This window comes from Anopheles funestus, chromosome 2RL (genome assembly GCF_943734845.2).
Source record: "Anopheles funestus chromosome 2RL, idAnoFuneDA-416_04, whole genome shotgun sequence".
Lineage (NCBI taxonomy): Eukaryota > Metazoa > Arthropoda > Insecta > Diptera > Culicidae > Anopheles > Anopheles funestus.
In genome coordinates this window covers 92859269-92871679 of record NC_064598.1, presented here as the reverse complement: position 1 = coordinate 92871679, position 12411 = coordinate 92859269, and the positions used below count along the sequence as shown (strand labels likewise).

The following is a 12411-nucleotide window of genomic DNA, read 5'->3' as shown; positions in this document are numbered from 1 at the left end:
CGAAACCAATTTTTCTATTCGTGGGCATGAAAACAACCAAACGAGCACGAGTTTGGATCACGTTGAAGCATCATTACGACGCCAGTTCCGTACACAACCGAACAGCGGATAAGTGATGCAAATTGATGCAAATAATCGGCGTCTGCAACAGTTTGAAGTGCCGACTTTTATGCGCAATTGTTTAGAATCAATCAATGCAAACGATATTTAGATTACGTCGTTTGCTTCCGATGGCACTGTAACCATGTAGTAAAATTTTTTTATTGCTACAATTAACGCCTGTTGGTGTTGTTGATCTTATAACACATTAACCATGATGGCGTGAAGTGGCAACTTAAAGCTACAATTTTTTAAGTAAGACAATTGAAGAATAAGTTTCCTTTGGGCACATTTAAGTCAAGGTAATTACCTGGACTATGGTTCGTGTTTTTATTATTCTTCAATGTTTAAAAAAACAATTTTTATTACCATTCGCTACAAAGGTGAGCAGTTTAGATAAGATTAGATAAGAAATTTTTTATACATTTTTAAATATATTTTCAAAATTAAACTTTCTAAAGATAAGCGGGATCGTCTTACTTGTATTACAATATAATGTAACATATGAACTATCAGTTTATACAAATGTTTTTTTTTAAATATGATTTTATCATGCGGTACCAGGCGTCTCCATTGGAATTTATTTAAAAAAAATATTCTTAATGTTTTATAAGACATTTCAAATTTGACAAATTTGGTGTTAGGAAACTAAAAAAGTGCTGAAATCTGCTACAGATTTTACAAACTTACTTATACAAACAAACTATATTTTTTTTAAATACGATTTTATCATGCGGTACCAGGCGTCTCCATTGGAATTTATTTTTAAAAAAATATTCTTAATGTTTTGTAAGACATTTCCAATTTGACAAATTTGCTGTTTGGGAACTAAAAAAGTGCTGCATCTGCTACAGATTTTACAAAAGTGATAGTTGAGAATATGCTTTGAAAAGTTCGAGAATTTTGACTTGTAAACTCAAAGGATTCATGAGATTTTCATGAACGCTCTCTATTAATCTGTCCATAAAGCACTTTATTTTCAAGCTGCTTTAAAAGATAAAACACAAAAATGAGTCTAATTTTCCTCATGTTGTTTCATTTTCGCTGATAGCTCTTATTTGCCCTCACTTTCCCAGCATCTCAGTTCTCCTAATGAATCCAAAAAGAGTACTAACTTCAATTGGAATCATTTTATTGAATTCTACTATCACTATGTTTGGTTACAGTTAATAAAAACTTTTAATCCCTGATAATAAAAATTGTATCCCAACATTTGTACTAATTTCCTACCCACTGTACAATTTTTTTCCTAGCAAACAGATTAGGCTTAGCGTTTCGTACAAATTCAAAATAAAAAGCTAAAAAAACGCTTCCAAAACAACACGTACGAGTGTATGCGTACGAAACGGTTCCACACTGAAGATTTAAAACTTTTTATCCTCTCGTCACCGGATTTCTAATCCATCGTGCGAATGGTCTAACCGCCCGAAATCAACGATAACTGCCACTCGAAAGTTGTGCGCTGCACCATTTTCTGTGTTCCATTCGTGTTTAACCTTCCACACTGTGGCTGTAGTTACCGTGCAGAAGAATCGGCATCAGCGCCGTACGAGCCGACTACCGTCATGCCTAGCCCCGGACCGAGAGTGTCGCTTGCAAATGCGTGACGCTTTTTAAATATTGCTCCCAAATGCAAACGAATTGTGTAACGGAGGTTCCATAAAATCAAATTCTTGTCTTCGCTCCATTCGCTTGCAGCCGTTTCCATTTGTTTTCGTTGTTCTTTTTTTGCTCCCTCTCCACTCAAAGACACACATCCGAGATGTGGCTGCATGCAGAATACCGTAATGCGGCTTTATCGTCGTTCTGTTTCGGGGGTTTTACAGATCCTTTGCAAACTACGAGCGGTTTGAGTGGCGTAAGCGAATGTTTTGTTCCCCAGCTTCTACCATTTGCTTCGGGAAGAATCGTTTGCACAAGGAACTGCTTCTCGGCACGTGTGTTTAAAAGCAAGGGCACAGCAACAGTTTCCATGAGATGACGTACGCTTTTGCATTCCACAGTGGCAGTGGCCTTTTCGATGGTAGCAACACTCACAGCAACAGCTGGCAGTGAAAGAATTTAAAGACTGCGGGTCGAATCGATCCCAAAATCGTCCGATTTTGCTCGTTGTTTTTTTATTATTGAAGTCGCTATCGTTTTATCCCACACGAAGTTGTTAGCCATGGTGGTTTTATACATCGAACTAAGCATGACTACGGGTGCAGCTTATATGGCAAAGATTTTAGTGAGAATTTCGCCCCTACAAAGCAGCACACCGTCAACCGCATGTTGCGGTTTACATAAAAACCAATACAAAAATTCGATTCCTGATATCCCTGCAAGGGATGAAGGTTTTAGGAGAATTTTACCGGTGCGAAGGTTTTCTCCGTGTACACAACACGAATACCAGACATTTTTAGCATCAGTCAGTATGTTAGGATCGCCGACAGTATGCCGATATCGTAAGAGTACACATTGAATGACGATCGTCGTCATCAGGGTCTCTACCGTCGTCAGCGCAATCGTTGTTTGGGAAATCAATTTCCAGCGTCTCTTGCTCGTTTATATTACCCCATTAAGATACGGATGACTGATTTTTACATCCATTCCATTCTGTTCCACACAGAAATATTCACGTGGAAAAACTTATTTTTCCAGCGGCTAAGAAAACAAAACACGCTTAAAGCTAAATTTGAAGCACAAACGAACGTCAAACAATGGTACGTTTCGCACAAAACAAAACCCCTCAAGCCCACACTAAACGGGTGATAATTACAAACTACATTTGAATTCATTAGACAAAAGCAAGTTACGAAAACACGCAGTCCGAAGCAGACGGTACAAATTAACAAACAAACTAGTCTGCTGCGAACGACAGGCGGATGGGAACTGTTCCATTAGTTACTTCGCTGGCGTCCGTTAAAGATATGCAAAATATTCCCGGATGTCTGCACACAGAAAAAACGGCGGCAAAGAAAGTACAATTATCGGCAAAATTCTAATAGTAGTGAGCAGAAACACTGGGCGCCTCCATCATGGTTTGGGGGAAGTTTTACAAACAACCGTGCGTCTCCATCGAACAATACGCTTTATTGACGCACTTATGTAGCCGTGTAAAAAGAAAGCGATCGTTCACCTGACATTAGTTTTTTTATAGTTGTGTGAGTGTGTAATTGATTGGAAATATTAATAGTACGCATTCATCCATTTTTATTCCACATACATGGATGGATCTGCAGCGAACAAGCAAAGCTATGTTTGAATGAGGATTGAATGTTCCCGGAAGAAAAGGAGACAATTATTTCCGATTGAATCAAATGGTTCAAACACGTTTTCGTTCGTTTAACAATGAAATACATTTACATATCTTCCAGCTGGTTGCTTTTCATTGTTTTACGACATACTCTCGTATTATTATCCATTTCCTTGCTCGGAGTTATCATTTTGCGAGACATGTACGACCCGGTTTTTATGTCTTTGTTTTACCTTTTTTACCTGCAAATTATCCTTCTTTCTGGATGCTGTTTTACAGTTTCTGTTTGAAGTATAGAAAATGTTTTTTTAGTAGCAATGATAATAGTTTTTTTCTTTTCTTCATGTTTCATAATCGTGTAGCTCGTTTGTTGGAATTTGGACAAAATTAGACACCGTTGTTTGGCGTAGATTACGTTTGCTTATCCGCACCTGCATCCTTCCTGTCACGCTAACCCCATTTCAGCAGTCGAAACCCGTTACTTCTGTTGCACTTTTTTCTTTCTTTGCCACCCCAAAAATTCAAATCGCAACAGTGACAGTGAGAGCTTTTATTTGGCGACGGGCACACACCAACATCCTTCCCTTGTGCTCTGGGGAAATCAACAAAGCAACCAACCACAAGCTACGAGTAGATGCCCGGTTTCCCGTTTTTCCCTACCGGTCAGCACCCTTGGTACGCTGGTTCGAATAGCTCACCGTACCAAGGAACGTAACAAACTAAGGAGAAAGGCACTCCGTTTTTTCGTTTTTTCCACCCTTTCCTTCTCACGTCATAAGTCGTTCACAGTGGAGTAAAGTAAAAAAGTAAATGCATTTTTCCTCTTACCATCCGGCCGGGGGTTATTTTCCTGCACAACAATTCCTTTTCCATACCGTCCTACGGCTGCTGTCGCTAGCTTGAGTACGGTGTCAAACCAATGCTCCACACTCTCGGGTGTCTTTTGGGGTGCAGTGTTATGCATTATGCTTTTATGATGTCACATAATGTATACCGCCTGTGACGGGAAGTGTTGGCAGGCTGGCCGTCTGGTTGCACACTTTTATGCTACCGGATACGTTAAACCATCCAGCTGGTGTCGACCAACCGAGTAGATGGGATGTTTATTTAAAGCTCTTTAATGATTTTTTTCCATATCTTCAACTGTTAGAATAAATTTAAGCAAATTTAAAATTACTTTATTTAAATTTATTCATCTAAATAATTGCAGAAGCAAAACTTACCCTCCCCGAGCTGCAGGGTTTTAATCTTCTAAAGCGGTTCCCATTTTCCAGTAAGGTAATTGCCACCCGATTTCATTGTACCATACGCTTCTTCTTTCGCTATGCAACCAAACGACCCACAGAGCAGACAAAGTGTAAGTTCACTCACAAATAGGATTAGTCCACTGTCCATCGTTTGCTTCCCCCGGGTCGGAAGGAAAGTTCCCCGGAGCAGCAAAAGCTCACACAGTCAAGTGGCACACAAATATTTACATCCATCGTTTACCACCATTCAGCTCGAATCGATCGTAAATTATGATACCCATCAACGCCCAACAGTTCAATTCGAGGGCACTCGATCGTTTGCCGGTTTTCTTCGGTCGTTTGGTTTGCTTTTGGGATTACGAAGCGAATAATTTACGAAGAGAAAAGCGCATCTTAACACTAAGCGGAAACCCTTTCTACTTCCTTGCTTTCCGAGCAAATCGTTCGTCAAACACACACGTAACTCCGAACGCACCAAATAGGACTGTGAGTTCTTCTTCGCTTCGAAGAACGGGAAGGCCTAATTATTCATCCACCTGGGAAATATATCATTTCTAATTAGCGAGTTAGTTAATTATCTATTTGCCTGGTCGATGCCGTTTCCCGTGCGAATGGACTCCAAGCGCTTTCGTCCCGTTGCTGCATTCAGGAATTCAGTGTCGGCAGAAGGAAAACTCCTCCGATGATGATCGTGCTGATGACAAGGGATGGAAATGATAATGATGGAATGGTAATTCGTACTACCGGAGGCAGCTAGGCTAGGGCCATTAGCGCTCGAACTAGCGCACCAACTCGATTACGACGGTAGTGAGCGCGTAAATTATGTAATTAGAAGCAACAGGTTTGCCGGGGGAAGTAGTGACAGAAAGGCACACGGCGAAAGCTCTTCCCCCGTACGTGATGTGACAGGTGAAGAAAGGGGAAAAAAACTAAACGACAACCTTCGTTCAATTTTGCGTCACCATTTTCATTGCGGAACAGGGAACTAACCTTGAAAGCGATTGGCAAAACTTGGTCCCTTTACACAAGTTAAACCGTTTCCAAAAACAGGTTCCTGTTGCTCTAACGATAACCTAGATTAGGTAAAGGTAAGGAATTGCTTAATGTTGCTTGAAACTTAAACATTTCATGCACAACAAAACTCCAAAAACCCGATTTTGCTACTAACCCCGGCGTGAAAGGCGTTTAGTTTGCGCACTGAAGGTCGCTATGGAAGAATTCAATTAGTAGCCACTTTGATAAAATGTTGTACATCTTAGTTTTTGCTCCCTATCGGTGGGGTTTTTGCTTTCGCTTGCCGTAAAAGTTGTTGTGAAAATAGCAAATCCTGGAGTCTAATTTCGGGCTTCAACGGTTCATCGCGATTTTGGGCGTGTGTTGTTTGTGTATGGTAAATTAAAGATTAAAGGTGGATTTTCATATTTTTCTTTCTCCTTCGAACTGTATACTGTTGGGAGTAATATGAATAACAGCCAAGAAGATGTACGGTGAGAATTGTTTTATATTTTAAAACATGAAAAAGTAATCACTTTGCAGCATCTATTGTAGAAGAGAAAAGCTAAAATATTTGCTCTTTGTGCGATTGTTTTAAATAATTAAATTATTAGTAATGTTTTATTAAAAATAAAAGACATATCTTTCAATTTAATTTTGCATCCTTACACTTTCTTTTCTCCTAGGCAATTAAACATTTGTTACTAAAATTAATTCATCGGTTGTGCTTAAGCAAATGGACGCTTAATTCAGCATCACGCGGTTTATATTTATCACAAAACCGTGTCGAGAGCACAACCAGCTTGGGAAGAAAATCGATTCACCTCTGGTGCATAAGCAGCAAAATGAACCATCTTTTTTATCGTGTTCTGTGACGCACTTTCTTAACATTACCGGATTAGCGAAGTGGTGATAAATGTTAACGGAATTGGTTGAGTTTTGTTTTTTGCTTAGTGCAACGTTCGTTAGTTGGAGGTTTTTGTTTTTTTTTTCGGGGGAATTTTCCTTTTTACGTTTTCAATTTCTCTTTTGTTTTCCGAGCAAGTTTTTCCAGCAAAAAAGACGCCTTTCGTCGGATCGTTTTTCTTGTGTCGCTGTAAACTTTCCAAATTTCATGGCCGACTCGTTTTCGTATGCGTTCAACGGTATTTCGCAAACGGCACTAAGGCAATACCTCAAAAACCAAGCGAAGGTAAACAAAAATCTGCCAGAGAAAAAATTAACCTCACAGCAGAAGGTGTGTTTTTGAGGGTTGGGACACCCAAAAAAAAAGTTGGCCCTATCTGTTGCCTCAACCGACAAATCGGAAAGCATACCATCGGGAAAGCCATACCATAGTGTTAAATTATTCGTAAGAATGTGAATTTGCCTTTTCTGTATTCATATTGTGTCAGCCTGGGTCGATGCACATAGGCTCGGCAGCAGCAATTCTGCTGGAATATGGTGGCGCTTGGGAAGTGATTTTTTAATTGAATAACAACCAATTCCTCCAACACCGCACATCTTGTATGCATATTCGAAACGTACCTCCGATGAAGGAGAGAAAGCATAGTGTCCCACGGGACCATAAAACAGTGCTTTGACGTCGTACACGGCCCACAAGGACGAGCAAGGATTTCCACTCTTGATGCGACTGGTTGATATCGCACGTTCGGGTAATTGGGTTTCATCAATCTGTTGATAAGTGAAGCCGTTAATGGGACACTCGTCGGATGGTTGGCCAGACCGATGGTGTGGTTTTTGTGTAAGCGATTGTCCTGATGATGGCCGGATCGGTGTGATTGCATACCCGCAAGGGGTTTACAGTGCAATTACTCTTGAATGCATGTCAGATACTTTCGGAAGTGGTGCCATATGTTGGGCTAGCTTTGCAGATTTAGAACATAATTACATTATTAAAGGAATTATTTTGTTTTTGTTACCGAAATATTTATCAATTAAATTACACTCTTCGCTGATTTTCTGTTTTGGATGTATCTTAATGGGCAAATATTTCGAATAACCGAAAATTTAATAATTATGCTTCTGACGAAAGATACAAACTCAGACGATTTTTTAGAAGATTAATTGCTTAGTTTTTTAGACATACAGTATTTTTATATGAACGTATACAAATTCAAGAGTACATGAAAAAAGGGTGTTATTTCCTTTCAAGAATTCCTTCTTTCAATTTCAATATTTTTCCTTGTATTGGTAAAAAATTTCGGAATTCCTGATAGTGCTGACACTATATTCCAATTCATTATAACGCAAAATTCTTACTCAACAATACCGTCCAGTAAATCGTACCTGTAAAACAACACATAATTAAAATTTAACTTTCTTTCCTCACCTTTTTTTTGAGGTCAAATTGTGTCCCGTAAGCAACACACATCTATCTGTTATTCCGGATTGTCGGATTGTTATCCTACTGTCGCAACCGATACGGTTCGGCTACCTTTCCTTAATTAGTGCTTCTGATAAAGCAAATAGAGAAACATGAATTTGCTACCCGAAAACTACGACCTTTGCCGACTAGACGGCCAGCTAGCTTACGACCAACGGTGTCTTCTGTGCGTTCCGGAAGAATCACACTTGTCATCACACTAATGAACAGCAACCATCGGACACCATGGGATGGTACTTACTTTTCTCGAATATTGTCTCCCACACTAGCAATAAGAAGAATGTTTGTTTATCTGAAAACAAAAAGAAATCATTCCACCCACTTCTACCGTAGTAATTAGATATCATAAAAGACATGTTATCGTAACGGAAAGGGTTGTTTGGTAGAAGAAGTTTGTTAGTGCAAAGAGGTCGTTTTCCTTTTCGACACGCTGCAAACCCAAACCCCTTTTTTAGTGCGATTTGCTAAGATTGTCCGTGTTAACACGGACAACCTTCTGGTTGCCAAGGTGTTGCTGCATCAATTATATCACACACCAAGAAGGTGTCAAGAAGGTGAGAACGTGCATCTCACACCCTGATCTTTGCCTGTTTACGAACACTGTACAACTGCTCCTAATTAAGACTGGAATCAACTTCCAGCTTTAAGCACACTTGAGCGAACAGATTCGAACCATTAGTTTGCCACTAACGAATCAAATGATCGTATCGACTAATCAAACAGGTGCTCATACAAGCTACCTTATGTTTTGGGGGGACACGGTACGAAAAGCCGACACGCAGCTTCTTGTTACTTGCTCGAAGACGAATGATCCCATACCACCCGCCGCCTTTCTGACCACTCTGGGTGCTTCCAAGCGGGAATCTTGGAATTGAATTATGGTACACATTTCGTGTCCTAGCTCGGTAGCCACCGTAACACGCCATGATAACGCTTCAGGATTCCATTATTGAAACACACTCCAACAACGGCAATCGAATTAAATGTTCATTTCGGAAAAAGGCTATTGGATTTTTAGCCGCACGCTAGGAATGGTGTGTCTTGCTTCCCGTTTTTCCCTCGACAAAGGATGACATTTTTATCGGAGATTTTCAATCGAACCGAAAGTCCATTGAAAATAGGTTTTTTTTGCGCGTGGATAAGAAGAACGAAGCTTACCTGTGTGGAGTAAATCGATGAATCGGTGACGGTGGTTAAGGTTGTTGGAGATTTTTCCATATGGTATGAATTTTTTTAAATAGATTTTTCCCTCAAAGGTTACAGAAGAGACCTTTTCATTCTGTGTGAATCAATCTGCTTGCTGATGATTACATTACAATGCAGGTAATTAATTTCCACTGGCATATAATATTGATTATGTCGAACTTGAATGGAATAAATACACAAAATGAACACTTACACTTAAACACTTAAAACTTAATTCTTGCAACGTTTTGTTTTGGGGGGTCTGTTCGTGACGTGATGCTATTTAACATTCGCACATATCCTGGCTGAAAATTCCAGCCCCCGGCCCAAAAGATTCTTTTGATCCTTTGGGGATGGAGAGAGAGGGATTAATAATTAATTATAAACTGTGTACGAAATTGGTTCGCACGCATTTCCAAACTTAATAACGAGCGTCACTACGGAGACGATTGCATTCTTTTCTGCTTTTTTGTTCCCATATGTCCTACAGCCTGAAGCGTAGCTCGGGTAAGTTGTCACCGGCCGAAGTGTTTTCACTGCTTGCCCTGATGGATGCGCGCGATCCCTACCGACCATTGTCCGACTACATTCCGGACGAGCAAACGAACGATGTGCTGGCTTATGCCCCGAACGGTATGTATCCGGATGTTGCACTACCGCTCGCCCTGGAGCAACTGCTCGGTGCACACGGTGGAACACTGCCAGCGGATGGTTACGCGTACGATGATGCCGGTGAGTGGATGAACGGCTGGACGGAACCTTCGGTCGACTATATGGGTATTCCGATGGCTGATCTGGACGCTCTGGGTGCGCTTAACGATGGCAAAAACATTGGCTCAATGAATGGTGAGTATACATAGAAGAAAGAAAAAGCCTTTACTTCATGAGAAATATCAGAATTACTTCTTTAAAGTGAAGAATTGAATTTCATTATTTCATAGTTAAATTTAAATCCAATTATGAAGACAATTGTTCTAACAAATGTTTTTTTTTCTTTTAAACCCCTTCACATTCTAAAAGGATACATGCCGCAGAAACGCTTCATGGTGTCGAAGAAAAAGCGTAGCGTGCCACAGGCAACACCATCGAACACAGGCCACCAGCAAGGAGGAACGATTCAGGCGGCCGCTTGAAGCACCGGCCACGGATAAAAGCACTTCGCAAACATTTTTTGAAACCAGGACCAACCCGTCGAACACATACCAAAGGCTCACGAGATACCGGAAACTACTACCAATCAATGTACCACGTGTTAATTATTATTGTACTGTACCGCATTATTGTAAACGCAACTAAGCATTCCATTCACATGCAAGCAAAAGATGTTTAGAGAGAGCAGAAAAATCATCTTGATGAGGCACATCGTAAAGCGCTATTTTATCTACTACAACCATTCCGTTCCCATATGCGTATGGCACGACAGTGACATCTGCATTACGTTTCATCGCTTCTCTAAGTTGCACCGCACCGCTGTTTTGGGCTAATGGAGAGACCAGCTGCATATTGCATTGGGCCGTATATTAAGGTGCATCTCTGTGCATCATGTATGACGCTCATTGGAAGGTTCGTCCGCTTGGACATTCGTTACTGTCGTGACATTCGGTGGATATATTCGTTTCATCAGTACCACACCAGCAGGGTTAAAGGGGAAACCATTTCTTGCTTAACCTGCTAAGGAAGCGATTATTACATATATCGTATTTGCTCTACTACTCACTTACTAAACGTTGAATGGCTACCATTGCAGAAGACATCCATTGTATTGCTCGTTGTAGACTCATATCTATATAAACACTACTATACATCACATACTGTGAAATGAGGCACAGACACATTGATGATAATGATGATGATGAAGAGAATGTTTAATCCATTAATATATTACGGTATACATATATACTTACACAGCACAAACAAAGCGCATAAATGTACAACCAACCGCTAATCGCAGCGACATTACATTACACTGGTCGTAAGTGTATTCTAATATAGAGGCTAATTGAACGTTAAGTGTATTGATCGTAAGCATCCAAAACTGCTCCATCTAATTAAAATTAAAAAAAAATGGCGCGGTTCGCACAAACCGCGCTCACATGATAACATGACAAGAAACTGGCTCAGAGGTAAATAATTTTTAGGCATCGTAAGAAAAAAAACCCTTTAATCATACAAATTATACACTTATATATGACTACCAGCTAAACGTTACGGTGAAACAAACAAGAGGCAAAAAGTATAGCACACTATCAACAATCGCGAACTGCATATTTATCGACGTGGAAGAAACCATTTCACCATAGTATATACTATCGTAGTAAATGAATCTTTATATTGGTAACAAGTGGTTTAAAAATAAATGATTAAATGCAACACAAACAAAACAGAGAAAAAAACAACAACAAACAAACAAGCTGTAAACATATTAGAGTTGTCTAAAGGAAAACGTTACAACGGAGGGATAAAGAGAGAAACACAAGCGTTTTCAATATTTGCAAAACAACCAAAACACACTCCACACCGCACACAATACACACATTGTTCGCTTAGGAAGGGCAAGAAAAACATATACAAATTAAAACACCCATAAACACACACACACTTTTGAAGCAGCAACCCCCAAAACGGGCCGGAGTATTACAGGATACTTAGGCAACTATAATGAAACATGAGAATGTCGGCATGCGGAACATGAAACATGAAACAGAAGAATCAAAAACCCAAAAGTTAGTATACAACGCAAGGTGAAGCGTAACGCATGCAACATGGCCATGGATGGGAGAGACTTCAACTAGAGCGTAGAAAGGAAGATTTCCACTGGACCAGTTTTCGACCCTTTGCTAGTTCGGCTGGGAGTTAGCGGGAAAGAAAACATGCCAAACAAAGCTGACAAAACGAAAGAACTTACAAAACAAAATAAAAGACATTCAAACGGTCATTGGTTGAACCAAATGTCGTGCCGATGGTACGCAGAGAGTTAATTTTACTTGTCATTTACAACTTATTTACAAACCCTTCATGTCGTTTCCCGTTACCAAGTCCGTCAGGCTTGCGGATGGAAATCTCACACACTGGGTGTAAGTTTGCTGTCCGTAATAACCGCAGATGATTACGTTGAACACATTTGGAAAACACAGTTTGCAAATGGTTTGTGATTTGTGATTGTTTTTTTGCTGAATGTTGCACTACATTGAATTATAGAAACTTTTATTTAACATTCAAACTCTGTTTCCACTTGCTTACATCATGTTACTGAAAGAAAACACAAA

General features: G+C 39.9%; 1 protein-coding gene across 2 annotated transcripts in view; it reads left to right on the top strand.

Moving 5' to 3' along the window:
• Window positions 1-12123, top strand: part of LOC125761562 (uncharacterized) — a 31157-nt gene extending 19034 nt beyond the window's left edge. For both annotated transcript variants that reach the window (XM_049422787.1, XM_049422785.1), the window contains exons 5-6: window positions 9636-9991; window positions 10166-12123. In XM_049422787.1, coding sequence (XP_049278744.1) covers window positions 9636-9991; window positions 10166-10278 — 469 coding nt within the window. In that variant the 3' untranslated portion in view covers window positions 10279-12123. The remainder of the gene's footprint in view (window positions 1-9635; window positions 9992-10165) is intronic.
• The last annotated feature ends 288 nt before the right edge of the window (window positions 12124-12411 follow it).